The 17,974-nt window shown below is 40.7% G+C and overlaps 1 protein-coding gene across 1 annotated transcript in view; it reads right to left on the bottom strand.

The window, feature by feature from the left end:
• ngfrb (nerve growth factor receptor b) overlaps positions 1 to 14,866 on the bottom strand; it is a 49,818-nt gene extending 34,952 nt beyond the window's left edge. Inside the window, exons 1-2 of the mRNA XM_012881566.3 lie at positions 14,501 to 14,866; positions 7,243 to 7,384 (exon numbers count right to left, since the gene is read on the bottom strand). Of these exons, the coding sequence (XP_012737020.2) occupies positions 7,243 to 7,384; positions 14,501 to 14,554 (196 nt within the window). The 5' untranslated portion in view covers positions 14,555 to 14,866. The remainder of the gene's footprint in view (positions 1 to 7,242; positions 7,385 to 14,500) is intronic.
• Between the last annotated feature and the right edge of the window lie 3,108 nt (positions 14,867 to 17,974).

Raw genomic sequence — 17,974 nt, forward strand, 5'->3', positions numbered from 1 at the left:
CAATTAATCCATAAAGATTGGCTGTAACTATTTGCTGTGTTAAAATAAGTAAAAAAAAAAATATCAACATCCATTCACAACAATGAGAGCTTTCTTTCATCTGGCTGAAAATAAAATATAATTATTAAATGATTCACACAAAGAGTGTATATTCTCATTAATATTTGCATTTTTAAAGCTTACGCAACAGGATTTTGCTTGGGTACTTTTTATACAGACCACTAAGCAGTTATCTAATGTCTAAGTAATTCACATCAGTTTGTTTTTTTCCACTAAACTGAACAGGAAGTTACAAAGGAAGTTACGTTCAGCAGGCTGCAGGGAGGTATGATCTTTCTTGCTCAGTGTATTGTTGCAGATAAAGTTCTCAGTCTGCATTATTTGCCCACCAACAACGCTAAATGCTCTGATGCAGCAGAGATTAAAACAGAGATGAGGAGAGATAGATAGACCCAGAGACAAAGAGCCAGACGGACAGAGAGAAGAAAAGGAATCAGAGACTGTGTCATTTGAGCACCCGATGAATCTCAGTTCAGCGCACTCTATCTTTAATTGGTGGTGTCGAATGTGGGTCCCTCGCATTTTTGTTTAATTGTCTTTTTTTTTTTTCAGAGCTGGAGACCATCAGGGCCCGCTCACCATGCGGCCTTATTGGTGTCCAGTCATGGAGTGCAATCCCCTAACCCTCTCCCTCTCCCCATTATCTCCTCTCCTCAAAAAGACGCACACACTCAGACTACTCTGACCGTCCCCCATGAGCGCTCTCAGAGCCATTATCATAATGCCATGCATCAATAATGCAAGTCAATACATTAATAACAGTGGCTGCAGCTCGGAGAGCAAGAGAAATGGGAGGAGGGGGAGGTTATGAACGCAGAAGGATTAGTGAAATACAGACTGAAATCTCCTACTGAAGGACAAGATATTAGTACTGTTATTAGTTCTGGTCAAACATGCAGTCTTTCCCTTTGCTTAACACCCAAATAAGGACTCTAGCTTGGCCCACTCTGGCTGGTGGTCCTGCTTGTGCTGTAATTGTGTGAATGTGTGCATAGCGCGTCAACTCTTGGCTGTGAAGCTTGCCTTTCGGTCTCCATTCCAGCTCCAGTTGTTCTGTTTTATCTCCAGTTATCTGCTCATTCATCCAAACTCCTTTTTTTCACTCTGCAATCCTTTGTAGCACTTCCTCTCCTCTGGTTATAATCTATTTTAAAATAAAGCCAGCGTGGAAACCTTGCCTAACCAGGAAAGAAAATTCCACCAGCTCCGGAAAGTCCAGGATGCACCAACACATGGAAAATTATAGACAGCACAGTGATTGACAAGCCCCTTAAGCATGGAAAACAAAAGAAAATGTAATAAATACAGTTGTTGTTGTTTTTTTTATAAGAGTTCACTTATTCAGTCAGTTGGACGGGAAGGGGGTGCCAATAATAATAATTGTTTTCGACAAAACCCCATTGCCCCATTGTTAGCACCATTAATAATCAACGTAACCAAAGCTTCTTCTTAATTTTCAATTTACTTTTTAAGTTAATCAGGGTGTGTAAAAATGTTTATTTCATAGTCCTATACATAAATAATATGTCATTCAAGTACAATGGATGCTGAAGAGTTTGTTGATATCTGAAATCAGGACAATAGTAGAAAAAAAAAATACTGGACACTGGAACTGTGTCAAACAAGACTTTTAGTTGTGGTAAAAAAATAAAAATAAGACAACAAACATCCAGCATCGATTGCTAGAGAACTAGGATGGCCAAGTTGAGAGTTGATCAGGATGTACATGAAAACATTAGAAGCCAAATGAATGTGAACCAGTTGTCTGGAAGGCATGCAAGAATAAAAAAGTATATTCTCCCCTACCATCTTAAAATAAATGTGCAAAGTTTCCTAAACACTACAGGAATGTAAACCAGAAGTGGTTGGAAAGCAGTAAGGCCTTAAAAAAACAGTTCATTAAACCCACAGAGATGAGGCCCTCGCTGAGCTAAAGTCCATAACCCACGGATAAAGCCGGCAATAACCAACACACGGAAGCTTTTAAAAGCCAAGCTGGTGTTTTTCAACCAGAAGCAGCATGGGAGAGGACATGATGGTGGTCAGCATGGAGTGTTCTACCGGACACCTTTCTTTCTAAACAGTAAAATACAATAAGGCCTTTTCTGTATTGTTGTATTTTCAAGAGTCCATAATTAACTACCCTTGACTGAAGTCTGGTGATCTGTTCGGCCTCAACGCACTTTATCGTCACTCGTCAAACACACCTCGTTAAGTATTGGTCTCTGCATGTTTTTGTCCTAAATCTCCTGGCATCCGGCCACACGATCCACTTATAGTCACCAAATCACACATTCCAAAGCCAATGCTGGCTTCCACTTGCATGAGTCAACTGCTGTTCAAAAAGGTTCAAGTCGAGACCATATAGTGTGTAAAACCTGGTGAACAAAGCTGTCCAACACTCTAGGAAGATCTGGCCTAAAGCAAATGTTGAATACGTTGCGTAGCACATCATACTCACTGTTTGGGGAGGAAAAAGAATAACAGACACTTCTGAGAGTTTTTAATAAGTAATATATGACTTCCTATTACCCTTGGGTGCAAATATGACGTGGCACAGAAGAGCACAGAGCACATCTCTTAGCCAAAGTCACAAGGACCTATGGTGATCTTGCTGCCACACACAGCAAGGAGCACGATAAGGCAGAAACTTAAATATCTAGAGCTCACTGTTAGGAAACTACAGCACAAAGTGGCATCTTGGGCTCACTGACGTTTCCATAATAGCCATAATAATTAGATGTTTACATAATCATCAGTTGTTTGGGAGGCAGTAAAAAGCCTTTTTCTATATCGCCGCCACAAAATGTAAGCATGTGAAGTTTGCCAGATGCAGCTGGGACTTTAACTGGAGGTTTTTCAGCAAATCCAGATGGGCTTGGTGTAAAAGCCAGCATGAACGTGTGGGGACGAATGCCTTGTCCACTGGTAAGTGTGGTGGAGGCCCAAGGCGCATTCGTTAGATGTCACTGATGACAAAATGACAAAACTATATCAGATTCCCAAGTTTTTCAGAGAAATGCTAACTCTAAGACTCCAGGCCTTTTTTTTTTGTTTTGTTTCTTTCAATTTATTTGTTTACCAGCCACCTAACTAGTGGACACTGGCTAAATATTTTCTGAAAAAAGATTAGCTTAATCTTTTAAGCTGTTTTGCCAATTATGCTGAGATTTTAACTTCAGTGGTCATGTAAATGCTGCTCTTTAGCAGCTTAGCCATTGTTTCTGAAGAAGGTACTAAAGACAGGCTCAGCACCTGAAAGGTCAGAGTTTAACGCCTTCAAACCAGGGGGAAAGAAATAGTTTACATGCTTGTGCTAAACATCTCCTCACTTTATCTTAATTTGTAGCCGTGTGATAAAATCTGGCAGGGTTATCAGCATTTCTTCTCCTCCATGATTGAATGCACATGGCTTGTCATTGTGCGTTTGCTCTTGTCTGAGCAGAGCAAGGACTGTGTGACTGCTATTTATCGCCTCTAAAACCCTTCCATGTTGTACAACGGAGAGACAAAACATCCGAGATATCCCTCAAAAAGTTAAAGTCGAGCCCATATAGTGTGTAAAACATTGGTGAATAAAGCTGTCCACGAGTTTAACTCTATATCTGAGGTGCCGTATCAAAGGCAGACATCCGTCCAAAGAGCTTCACCAGACACACTCTAATGCATTTTCCATCTCTACGACTTCTCTCATGACCTTCGATCGAATCCTTTACTTACTGTGGGACCCCTTTGCTTGTGGTTTGCAATCTTTGACCCAATGAGGTTGACATCTACTTCCTGGCCCCGATGATGGAGAGTTGGGGAATTCATACGTGAAAAACTCTGGGAAGACTGTAGGAACTGGCTGTGTACCAACCCTGTCCTCCACAGAGGATAAAAAAAAAACACCTTTGACCTTGTGTAAGGGCCACACTCCCCTAAGCTCAAGCATAAATTCACCTCAGACAGACAACTTCTAATATTACCCAGACTTCTTCAGTCACTGGTTGTGCAGGCCCAGTTTGAATTTACAACGCTTACTGTTCTAATCTGCAATAATGTTTCCGATTCTCTAAATATCTTCCCCCTGGAGATCCTTTCAGCAGCGTCTGGAACGGATCTCACTCTTTTCTCCTCTTTATGCTGCTGTCCTCATTTCTTTTAGTCACCCAGAGCTTCACTCCCTACATGGTGAAGGCCCGCAGGAGGGCGGCGGTGTTGGACAAAAGCTAGGAATGGCATCTATTTTACTTTCTTGCAGTATTTAAACTTTTTCGCACTTTAATTTGATTGATTAAAGGTGGATGAGAAGGATTATGCTTAAGATTTCAGTACACAAAGATATTCCTCATGTTTCGGGACATATCTCGTCGGGTTTATTTTGCACATTCAAAAAAATTGTTTTGGCAGCACTTTATGGTGTTAGGGGTTCCTCTGATATTGCATGAAATAAATGTAGTCGTCTTTAAAGGACCCGATCACAGCTCCTTTTGGTACAGAATAACTGAGGGAACAATAGTTTTGTTTGTTTGTGTGATATGGAGTTTAATTTGCTTTGTTTGGATTCCCGTGTTGTTGTTTTTTTACTCTATTAAATCAATATCTTCTTTTACCTGTGACTGCAGGCGACTCAGTTTCTCTTCCGTACTTCTAGCAACGTCCTTCTGAATAACATCGTCTTGCTGAAGTAGACGAGGCTTTTGAAAATGCATCATATGCTGCTTTAAAATCGATATGGTTGTTTATCACCAGCTCGAGTTGCCCAATGCCAAAGTGTATTAATGCACATCTGTGGAGGATTTGCTTTTCAACTGTGTGCTGATAAGCCGGAGGGGCCATTCCCGGCCCCATTCAGCTTCAGCATCCATGACCTCAAAACAGAACAAACAGTTTTTTTCATCTGCTCAGATCTACAAGATGAAGATTTTCTCTTGCATGTTTTCATTACTCTGTAAAGGTTTGGCGTTAACACTGTGAGTAAGCACTACACTACATCAGAAGTGCAAGTTATGCAACATCCACACTCATCAATATAGAGCTCCTCTCTACCTGTGACCAGGATGATGCTCAATGAAGCATCGCTCCGGCCAGATCGTGTGGCGTTTGACGCAGAAAATGTGTCTTGTTAATTGGTTAAAGGTGAACTGAAATCAATATCAAAAAAATTGACATTCCAGGTATGTTATTTAGTCACGCACATCCACACAAGATTGCAGTGACTGGTTTTCTAATCTAAAACTTGAATAAATAGTTCTTAGCGTTCCTACATCAGTGCAGGAGAACTAAGAACATCGCTACTGTTCCAGCATTTAATTGTAAAAATGGAAGAAGAAGCATTTTTTTGTTTATGAAGAGATGGCAGGAGGTTTCGTGAATTCAGAGGTTGTACAGCCCTACCAATATGAACCTGAACCAACAGCTGGATGTCCGGAATTAAGTGAAATCTCTTTGAATTCTGATTCAGACAACCAGGACCGTCGGGGTGGACAAAACCGAGTCGGGAACGTGGGATGGTAAGAACCAATTACCATTTGTAATGTACAATTTGTGGTTTTAATTGGAATATCTATTCCGGTGATTTAAAGAGCACTGCTAGCATGTTACACAGATAAGCATACAGCAAGGCTAACAGACGTTGTTGTTGGTTTTTTTATACACTTCACGCAAAGTCGTTCAGACTATATAGGTGTAATACTTGCTGACTCATTATTTACTTAATGTAAACTTTCAGTTTATAATAATTTTCTTGCCTCTTTTCCTTTACTAATAAATGTCCCACTGAAATATGAATAGTCTGTATTCTGGTATTGTATTATGGCAAGGCAAGGCAAGGCAAATTTATTTATATAGCACAATTCAGTACAAAGACAATGCAAAGTGCTTTACATGATTAAAATATAGCAAAATAAAACAGAATAAAAGCAAGTAGGAATAAAATATAGATAGAAAATAGAACAAAAAAGTGGTGATTCAGTTAACTAGGACAGTTGAAGGCAATCCTAAACAAATGTGTTTTTAATCTTGATTTAAGGAACTAAGGTTTTCCACATCTTTACAGTTTTCTGGAAGTTTGTTCCAGATAAGTGGAGCATAGGAACTAAATGCTGCTTCTCCATGTCTGGTTCTGGTTCTGGTTCTAGGTATGCAGAGCAGGCTGGAGCCAGAAGACCTGAGTGGTCTGGAGGGTTGATACACTGATAACAAGTCTGTGATGTATTTAGGTGCTAAGCCATTTAGAGATTTATAGAGTAACAGAAGTATTTTAAAGTCTATTCTCTGAGATACAGGGAGCCAGTGTAAGGACTTTAGAACTGGTGTTATGTGCTCTACTTTCTTAGTCTTAGTGAGAACGCGGGCAGCAGCGTTCTGGATCAGCTGCAGCTGTCTGACCCACTTTTTAGGCAGACCTGTGAAAACACCGTTGCAGTAATCAATTCTACTAAATATAAACCCATGGATTAGTTTTTCTAGATCCTGCTGAGACATCAGTCCTTTAATCCTAGAAATTAAATGATATTGGCTTTGTTGACATCCCTGGATGCTTTCTGTGATGTTGGGGGCGCAGAAGCTAGGATCTCGTCCTGTAACTGGTGGGTTGCCGGTTTGAACCCACACTCCGACACGTTGCACCTGCTTTGCTTGCTGAGTGGTGAGCGGTGGCGCTGTTTGTATGGCCGTCCTGTTTCTGTTAGCCTCCCCCAGGTCAGCTACCATGTAGCTCGTCACCATGAGCAGGTGAATCGGCAAATGACTGATGTAGTGTGAAGCACTTTGGGGTCCTCAGGACCTGATAAAGCTTTATACAAGTGTATGTCTGATTCTGATGCCATTTAGCATTTATTTTACAAAGTTTTGAGCTAACATGGTTTGCATAAGACTGAAAAATGTAAATAACTTTTAGTTTGTAATTCTCAGGCCACACATACACCTGTATATGCAAGTCCATGATGCACGGAATGAATATTTGTAATTGAGTTTTAATTCAATGTTTATTTAAAAGCAAACCCAACTTCAGAATTTAGAGAAGAAAATCAGCAAAAAATGTGTAAAAGATGCTTTTTAGGGCAATCCGCCAACATGTTGTCATTTAATATTCAACATCTCTAACGTTTTCTTTCCCCGCTTTTTGCAGGTAGTGCAACCAAACACATCACAGAACCTGTCCGCTAGGCAGAGACAAAGTGTCTTTGTGGTACTCACTGTCAAGGCACGGAGCGCACTCAGTCTGTTTGGCTCCACATGGCGTGACGACGCCCTCGCCGGGCGGACACTGCTTGCAGCATTCTCCGCTGGTCGTATTCTGGCCCGACGGACATCTGTGGTCAGAGGCCATGGCCCCGGCCTACCATTCAAGAAAAAAAAAAGTCAAGCAAATAAACCCTTAAATGCATAAGCATAAGGCTACCTTTGTAAAAAAAAATATAAAATAAAAACATCCTGAATATGTGCAAAACTTTGTAGGTTCATCAAAGAAATCACTATGTAAAAAAAAAAGGTGTTTTCCCAACATTTTAGCAGCTGGGAGAGAACAGGATCAGTTTTTTTTAGAATAGCATTCAATGGGAAGCAGAAAAGCACAACATGCTTCCTCTCTTTCACTCTCTCTCTCTCTCTTTCCATTATCTTCCCTTTCTTTCTAGCAAGCTTCATTTGGGAATTATTTTGTATACATGAGGATCAGGGCCCAGAAAAGAATCTGGAAAAGTTTCAGCTTCTTTGTCAGTTTCCCATGATCTAGTGAAATACAAGATTGCTTATCTTATCTTAAACACAGCTTAAACACTCGTCTACTTAAACACAGCTGAGACAGTCAGCAGAAGAAAAATTATTCTGCAGTTGAACTGGTTACAACCTAGAGGCAAATTATGTTTTACAGAAAAAGCTGTGGTAAAAATGTGTCAGTTGAGATAGTTTCCCTTTGGAGGCATACATTAGGGGTCAGTGCATAAGGTTTCTCTGAGTGCATTTCTTGGTTTATTGGTGCTTTGATTGCCTAAATAAAAATCTTGTATAAATTTATTTGGACTTGGAAACAATTAAGGAAATGTAATTTGATTACAATTAGACATTTATACCTGTTCTAGCAGTCAACATGCCATTTATGAATGTATTATTGCACAGTATTCTAATTAATAAGATATCAAAAGCATCTTATAAAGAGTTTGAATCCTAATTTAAAGGGCTTTCTGTTATTGCTAGTGTCAGACAGTAAAGAGTTAATGTACCAGCAAGCTTTGAGCCATCTCTGGGTGTGAGTATTTGCGAGCATAAGTGAGAGGCGGTAATCAAAGCAACACAATAACACATCCATACCAAGTTAAGACGCTCCCCTCGTCGAGCATTCTTCCACGAGTAACCTGCTGAGTGCTTTATCTTATCTCTGCTGACAGGAAGAGATGTTTGTGCGTGCCTTTGCTTATGCATAAATGCATGAGGACGCTTGCACACACACTTGCACGCTCACCCCCGAACCTTAAAGTTTCCACGTTTACGCAAAAACTTAGACTATATCTTCCTCACATCATCTCCGTTTTCTCTTTTCTAATAAATGGCTAACCAACCAAGCCCTAATAAGAGCAGGGCTAACTTTCCAGCTAAAATAGATCTGCTTTTCCTACTCTATATTTAAACAAGAATGCTTAGTTTCAGGCAGGTATTTAGTTTACCGATGAGTTTCCTACTCTCCATAGATCAGGGGCCAGCAGAAAACAGTTTTAATGTCTGCCTCATCCGGTGACCAACATGTGAGTCAGCTCGTTCCCCACTGGAGCGAGGTTGGTTCGAGGCGCATCACCAGCGCGTTTATGGCAGGTTGAGGGATGTGCGCACACATGTAGGTTCTGAGCGAAGGAGGTGCGCTCTGCATAAATCGTCAGGCCTCAGGTGTGCGTGGAATGCAGCTGACAGGAGAAAGCGGAGAGCCACAAAACATCAAGCGTCCCCTCAGGCACCCTCTGAGTCAGCTGACGTGCGGTTTCTACATCTGTGTGAGCGTGCACAAAGCGAGCGTACGCTCACACAGCACTGCCAGATTACCTTCTGTTTAAGAACGTGTCGTTGAATTTGTGGAAAACTTCATATTTTGTATGAAGTAAAGTAATGGAGCTCTATCAACTGAAAAAATGTTTGAAACAGCTTAGTTTCATCAAGTCTCTGCAGTAATGTTCATCCAGGATGTATCAGATTCAGATCTCTTGCCAACAACACTGACTGTGACATATCACATGATCAAGAAATCAAGAAATCACTTAAATAAAAACCGCTGAGGACATGAGTTAAGCTGAAAGATTGCTAAAAGGAACACATCATGCCCTGAACCACAGGAATCCAACAGCAGATCAGATACAAGGTTACTGATATCCATCAATTTCGACAGGGTTAAAAAAAATGTCTAAGGTTTTGAGACTCCTGAAGATCACAGTGAGAACTATTATCCACAAATACAGAAAACATGGAACAGAGGTGAACTTTCCCGGGTGACACCAGAACCAAGAACCACATCTGAAGCCCTGCAGACTTTACTTGTCCCAGTTAAGATCTGTGTTTGTGATTTTAGGAGAAAAATAAAAAGAGTCTGGGCAAAAACTGCATCTATGGGAGAGTGCAAAGGAGAAAAACAATAGGAATACAAAAGCCTATGTCCGATATGCAAAAAACGAAAAAGTCCAACAGTCAAACATGACGGCAGTGCTCAGTCTGCATTATTGGCCCACCAACTAGTGTATATGTATCCGGTTAGCTTGGCGGCTAGGTTAGCGGTTAGCCGTTCATTGTAGCTCCGCTGCTCTCGCCGTAGACTTTCAACATGACATAGTCGTAAGAAGCAAACTGTGTTCATGTTTAGCAGAAGAAGAGGAAAGCCTCAGTAGAAAGTAATATAAGATCAGAGTGGATTTGGGAAATTTTTAAGACGCGATCCCCCTGAAGAGAGGAAGAGCGAGGTAAGCTGGTCTTATTCAAAAAGGGAACAGTGATCCAAAAGTCCACCTCTTAAAGAATCAATACCAAGAGTGTTTGGCAGAGACCTGGTCAAAGTCCAACTGAGATGCTGTGGCATTTGCAGCTAAACGGGTCTTTCATAACTGACAACCCTCCAATGTGGTGGAAATAAAACCATTCTGCAAAGAAGACTGGAACGAAATTCGTCCACAGTGACGCGAAGGACTTCTGCTCCAAAAACGGATGGCACACTCAGTTATAAGGTTTAGGATGCAATTATCATTTCACACAGGGCCAGGTTGGTTTGAATAGCCTTTTCTCTTAATTTGAAAAAGTTTTTTATGTTTACTTAGGTTATCTTTGCCTGATATAAATTTCTATGTGGAAATACTAAACATTAAAGAGCAACAAAAAAGCTAAACCAGATGCCAAAACAAATATCATTGCCCCCACGAATCACAGGGGGAAATAATATTTGTTCTTAACCGCAGCGCATTTTCCACCATGCTATTACATTTTACTCTAGCAGGCATTTAAATGTGAATCAAAGCCGTCTCCTACGTACTTCCCCTCTGCTGCCCCCTTATTTAACGCACACACCCATCGACACGCGCTCCTCTGCATGAACTCGCCAGCCAACCTCCCATGATGTGAGCAAACCCGTTTTAAAAATGACACTTGAAATGACTCCAGCATTTGGCATTTGCTCTTTTTTTTTTCTTCTCTTTGACGCTTTTTTAGCTCCAGGTGTAGGTGCAACAGAACACAGAGTCCAAAGATGAGATTAAAATGCAACAGCTAACTAAGAGATTATTTAGAGGATGTCATTTTGTCAAATAGTGTGTGAAATGGAAAAAAAAAGAAGGATGCACGCCTTTTTTAACAAGTTGAGACTGAACTTTCATGCTTTCATAAGCTGGTTTTAACGTGTGTGTGTGTGTGTGTGGGGGGGGTCCATCTCCCTGAAGATGGAACAAGATGTACACAAGTTGTAGATGTGAATGCCTTGGGGAATGTGGACAAAGCTTTAGAGCTCTCATGGACCTGTACTGTGCTAAAACTCTTAACCTCAGAGCTTGTTATATATGTGTAAAAATATGTTATGTTATGCATGAATATATATATTTATTGTTGCATACCTCTTACATTGTCATGTTTACTTCAATCTAAGCTGCTCTTAATGCCTATAAAGCACTGACAAAACCATCAAAAAGAGGTTTTATTCATTTTCATTTCAGTGCAGAATAATAGAAAGTTCTAACAGCACATTTAATTATTTTAGCTTTTGATCTACAGATAATTAAAAGTATAGATTGCTTTAAAACATAGTGAAATAGTCCTTCAAGTCAGACAAACTATGAAAGCTATGAATCAGATTCAAGCCTCAGCATCACTAGCCAAACGCAGGTATAAAGCTATGTTTTCTGACTGAACTATATTCCAGTGGGGAAAACAAGCAATAGAAAACTTGTTCAGAACTACAACACCTTAGAGCCAACAAAAAAAGTGTTTTATGCAGAACAAAGACTGCTGTACTGATTTTGCAGCATGACATTATGCTGTTAGTAGTAAAAAGACAAGGGGGGTCTCTCAGAGACACAGGTGTGGTAATAAAAAGGAGAAGCAAGAATTAGCCTGCAGGGTGGCACTTTCTCCTTGAGAGCAGAAAACAAGGAACTGAGGCTTTTGCTTGGGTGGTATCTTGGGTGACTCCTCCACTGTAACAGGAGTTAGACAACACAAATACATCTACCCTCCAAACCCTGTGCATCCATGGAGATTTTTGCAGGTGCTACTTCCTATCCAGCAGCCATTGTCCTTATTCCAACAGGGAGAAAATAGGACCCTATGTCCCATATATCCTGCTAACCTTTACCCTAAATAAAAAGGCTAAAGCCCACGCTCCTTAGATCAGCACTAAGTACTTTTCAACCTTATTTAGACATCAACAGATATTTTAGGAGGGCATCTATTCTTGTTTAACTACATTTACAGTGTTTATGGAGTTCTCTCCATTTTTATGTTCATAGAACGTATGCCTAAACCAGTATTTCTGTGTTTAAAATGTTTTTTTTTCCCTTTGAGAAAATCAGGAAGGAGTTATTGCTGCCAATAACTATGATGATCTCTTTGTTATTCTTCCCACAGATAGTAATACTGGCTCAGAGTATTATCTTGTCAGTGGTGCTTCTGCCCTATAGGTGAAGCCACTAAAGGACCTAATTATACCATTAACTCTGTTTACTCTATTTTTGCTTAATATAGAAAATACTGCTGGGTCAGCATGTCTACGTTCCTGCTTTCTATCTTCTTAGCCCCAGTTACTTTTCAAGAATTCTTCCTTGTTTAAAGGGGGTTGTTCCTCTCCGCCTTCGCCACGTGCTTTCTCAGGACGTTGCTCAGTCAGCAACTCGGCACAACTGGTTTAACTTCATTTGTCAAATGCTTTTTTTTTTTTTTTTTGGTCATTCGACATTACATTGTAAAAGGACTTTGACTGTATTATATAAATCACTAGAATCTGATTTACCTAAATCTTAACCAGATTATGATCAGGATCTATCAAAATTAGATTAATTATATCTAGGCCTTTATAACTGGATACAAACTGGATCTGTTGGTCTTGAAAGTTTCCTTGGCATAACAAATGTTACATAATGTCAAAATGATATTGTCAAAAATATAATGCAGCCCGTATTTGTTGTAATTATCCATTTTGATAGTCTTTTCAAGAAAATATTCCTGAGTGGTATTGTCTTCCTTTCATTATAGGATCATATCCAACTCCCAGAAAAAAGAAGCAAATTATTGTTTGGTAGATTATTTCTATTTTGTAACGATGCTTCTTGGCAAAGACCCTTCTTATACTGTAGGAAAACCTGTTCATTTCTCATCACACAGGGCTTCATTTGTAAAGAAAATGCATTTGTAGGTTTTGCAGCCACATTTATTTGATTGGATTGTTGAAGTTTGAATGAAAAAAAGATAATTTGGAAATGTTCGCCATTTATTTTATTAGAAACTGGGGGCCTCAGCAGTGTGTTGGAGAATCACACACAACTACAACAGCTTGCCGCCTCCTCCTTGTGCCGATCGCCACCTTGGTCAAACACTGCTGCGGGACGGCATGCCAGTCTTCAACCAGCATTTGCCAGCCAGTGTGTGTGGTTGCGTTGGCCACTCTGGCAAAAAGAGTACGCCAAAGCTGATCCAGCAAGCATCTACTGGGGTTGAGGGCAGGACTGCAGACCGACAACTGCATCCTCTCCACTTCTAAATTCTGGATGTGGTGTTTGAGCAACGCAGCTTTGTTGGGGCGAGCATTGAGGATCAGGTATTGTCCCTAAGAGAGGAGATATGGTACTGCTTCTGGCTGCAGATTCTCATCTCATTATCTCTCTGCGCTTAGAGTGCCTCCATTAATGACAATTTTCCAGTGAGCAACACTACTGAGTTAAAAAGCGAGCCACTAGAGCCGCAAAAAAATCCCCACAAAAAAATAAATAAATGTGGCCCAGTTTAAGAGGAAATCTGCAGCTTTTTGGGTTGGGGTTATAATGCTGAATCATCCCTTCTGGAGAAGGAAAAGGAACGTTGAAGAGTGAATGATGGAGAGTGGAAGGGGAAGGGAGGAGAGGAAGATTGAAGAGGAGGAGGAGAAAGGGTGGTCCAGCACCCATCAATATTGCATGTGCTGAGCCAGCAGAGGATGCATAGCCATCAGCGGGAGCAGCTGTCATGTCCTGGAGATGCACCAGGGTCCTAAATCAGGACCTCGACAAACTCAGTGAAGCCACTGACTGAGTCCTGTCAGAGTCACGCACTGAAAAATGAATGAATCAAAAGTATTACACGCCACAACTGCCAAGAGGGCTTCCTCTTGTGTTCCCCTGATAGTTGAGAAACATTCTGCAACTGTTTTGGCTCTTGTGTAAGTGTTGATATGAGGCCATGTGACTCTGCACAGACGGCAAGGCTCCTTTTATACCTACTGGATCAGATTATGTCCTGTGAAATGAATCAACCAGTCCCCCTTTTTTCATGTAAATACACGCCTCATGGATGGGCAGCTCCCTAGAGTCCGCTCTTATTGTCCTTCCCTGCGCAGCCACACATGTAACTGAGACGGGTGGAACTACAGCTCCAAGCTGCAACCCGAGCTCTAAAGTGTCAACCTGAATGGCTGCTCTGCTGCATGCATCCGTCCTGCTAACGTTGTCAATCCGAAAACGGGGCAGGTGCAAGCGCAAAGACGCGAAAAGGCGCCATATGTGAGCCCTTACAAAGTGTTTTAATGTTATATGGACGCGTAAATGTCTGGACGCACGAGAAACGCCACACATTTGCAGTGATTTAGATTATTTTAGATGAATTAGAAGGAAATATAACTTGCCCACAAACTATTTGGTGGATTAATAGACTCTCCGTAAAGGACTGCAGAAGCCAAAAGGAAGCGATTTGGAGAAATATTAAACGCACTGAATTTGTAAAAAGAAAAAAAGAAAAGGGTGATACTCACCAGTCCAAATAAGGCTGCAATTAAAACCAACTTCATCCTGTTTCTCCTTTGCATGTTTCTAAAAGCGTCAGCAATCAGATGCTCGAATGAAAGAAGGTGAACTCTCAGAAACTCGGAGGGGAGGTAATCACAGCTGTCATCGCTGCGTCTTTCGCGATTCTTTCTGGATTCGCTGTCAAAGAGAGGAGGAGAGAAACTTTCCAAATGACTGATAGTCGCTAAAGAGCAGCCCAGGCTTTAAAGCGCCCCCCCTGCGCGCAGCTACAATCCAGTCTGAGGGTCCGACCGACGCGGCTGGGGATGACCCATCTGGGGGAGGAGGGTTCTGGCTGTGCGCGTTTGCTGGCTCATGTGGAAGAAGCGCTTCAGCGCCGTGGCTTCAGGGAAGGACTCCTGTCCACGCCCACTTGGCTTGTTCTATCTTTAACAACTCCAATTACGCTGCAGGATGTTGCTGCTGTTGCTCTTGATCCGGACAAACACGCAAATATATTCAACAATAGGCTGGTTGGATGACGAGTGTGTGTTATTTTTAGATCTTCTGCACAATCAGTCAGACTCAACTCGTGTTTAGGTCAGTTAGGATTACAAAAAAGGATTTAAATGTGCTTAACGTCTGGATAAAACGCTTTATTTTTCATTTTCTTCACATTCAAAAGTTTAGAAAAGGGGTCACCAACCTTTTTAAATCTGAGAGCTACTTCATTGGTGTTGTGGCTACCAGTACTGACCTTTAAACTAGAGTGGACACCACATGTGGTCCTCAGGGACTACTTGGTGCCCGCTGGCCCTATGTTGGTGACCCCTGGTTTAGAAACATTTCCTCACCATTTAATGAAATTGACCGAAACTGTATGACTTGGGTCAGCCGTTTAAGGTATCTAGCCACACGGTCCTCGCAATAGTTTGCTAAAATTTTGGTCCAATTCTCCTGACAAAACTGGTGTAATTTAAGTATTTCCACATGTTTCTGTGAGGCTGAAGACTTGGAGACCATCTCTACAAAACATAGACGTCGTCTTAAGTCACGTTTCCTTAGGGCACCGGTGTCTAAAGTCAGTCCTCGAGGACCAGTATCCTGCATATTTTAGTTATTTTCCTGGTTAAACATGTCTCAATCAAATTATGGTTCATTAGCAGCTGTCTGCAGAACTTTCTGAGATGCTTAGGATGTAGTTGGTACATTAGAACAGCTGTCCAATTGGAAGATCCAGCTTCATTTTATTCAGAACAACAACAAAAAAAAAATCAGGGCCTCTTAACTTCAGTCCTCCATTTCCTACTTTGCCTCCTTGACTGCCCACAACCAGTCCAAGATCTGCCTCCTTGCCTATCAAGGTGTTCACTGAGGTGCAGTTAGCTTAAAGAACTGCTCCGTTTAACACAACATAGTGTGTTTTCCTTTATGCAACAACTTCATCACAACTCTGAATCCCAAGGACCAAACAAACTTCTTTAGACCGGGCCTCCTGCACAGCTGCACCTCGCCTGTGGAATGCTCCCCCTGAGCACCTCAGGGCGCCACAGGCTGCAGAGTCCTTCAAAATCTAAAATCTAAACATTTGTCATTTTTGATTTTATTTGTTTAATTCTACTGTACTTTTACAGCCTTTTAAAGGTAACACTTTGAGATTGGCAAATTAATGTAAAGGGCGTTCTTAATAGGATGAATTATTATCATAATTATTATCATTTGTGGCCAAACCTTACCTTTGTGGATGATGTTTTAAGATGTTTCTTTGATATTTGCACATTCTGGTTTTTTTTTATCATGATGCTGTCTGCCATTTGAAGTGCTTGAATCCCTCCAGCATCAAAACACGCCCACAGCATGATACTGCCAACCCCAATGGAAAAAGATTTTTGCACTTAAAATAGGAACAACTCATCTCCATCATCTTATTTCAAGTACAGGATGTCTGATTATCTTATTTTAGAGGTCAAAATAGTCGTTTCATTAGTAGATAATATTATTTACCTGCTCAAATGTAGGACAAAAACACAAATTGTAATAACATTTTACTTATTTTTAGATCCGTTTTTGCAGTGCTGACTGGCCCTTCACCAGATGTTGGATCGGGAGATGTCTCATGTGGACAATGACCCTCTGTTAAACAATATGCAGCCATTAGTCTTTACTTTCGTTCTGTGGCACCTAAACAAGTTCCTCTCTTGGACACAGAACCCATCTCTTTCCTGAATGGTGTGATGGCTGTTCTATGGTTGAACAGATGAATGCGGTATCTTCAGGTATCTGGACCGGACCTGTGCCTGGATCCTCTTCTTGATATCTTGGCTGTTACACAGGGAAGCAGAACATTTGAAGGGCCGTGTTATAACAAATCTATGAAAAGCTTATAAAGCGGTAATTTAAATGTGGTTATTCAGGTTCTGAAGCATTTGAGTTGCAAGAATTGCCTCCTTTTGTGTTTGGACCAGAGTTTGACCCCGATGCTGCCATGCGTGGCAAAGCTGAAGCAATAATGTTAATGACAATAATCATCTTCAGAACTTTTACTTATGTGAACCTGTTTCTTTTTCTTTGTCAACCGTTATGTCAGCACTTGTTATGTTAGCGCTCTTAGTTCAGTGCCTGAAGACAGACAACAGATAAACTGAACTCAGGAAGACAATTTCCCTGGAAACCTGAGATCCATAACAGATACATTTGAAAAGCCAGCTATGTTCCTGAACCACATAGCTATTCCTTATTGTTGTTTTTTTATTATTATCCCCACCTATTCTTCTGTATTGTAACTCTAATCTCAATAATTTACAAAGCTGACACCTGAGCTGAAATATTGTCCTCAACCGATCATCATGTTTTGCTTTGAGCTATAGGAGTCACTAAGTTCACCAAGTCAGCTTCTTTAGTGTGTAATAAACAACTAAATCGGGTAGTTGTTCTGGCTCTTCTGTAGAAGTTTATGCAATGTGCTCTGAAACCCTTTAGCAAACCCAATAAAAAATGTTTTATGGCTGCATTTCAATCTTTTGATGGGTGTAAATGTTGTTTTACAATTTCTGACATTCTAACAGGACCAAACCTGTTCCTGTTCATCTAAAATGAGTTACAGTGTGATGATAGATCTCATTACGGAGTATTACTCAATGCCATAAAAAGGGAAAGCAAGGAACGCATTAAATAAATTCACACACACGTGCGTGCGCACGCACACACAATTATATACAGTCATTCAATAAAGTAGAATATCAATTTCTAAAAAGTTTTTTGTCAGATTAAGAGTACCTTTAGAAAAAACAGTTTGTATTACACATACTGCTCATTAAACCACCATTTCTGCATGAGAAATGTTGCTTTTTCTATTGGTCTGATGCAATATCTAAGCTCACATGCTGTGTTTTTATTAGCTGGAGGTGGGAAAAGACTTCAAAACTTCATCAGTCTGTGTTAATCTATGTAAGGTATTTTTCTTATATAATGGAGTCACAGAAATATGTTCACTTTTCAAT

Source organism: Fundulus heteroclitus, chromosome 10, assembly GCF_011125445.2.
Source record: "Fundulus heteroclitus isolate FHET01 chromosome 10, MU-UCD_Fhet_4.1, whole genome shotgun sequence".
NCBI lineage: Eukaryota > Metazoa > Chordata > Actinopteri > Cyprinodontiformes > Fundulidae > Fundulus > Fundulus heteroclitus.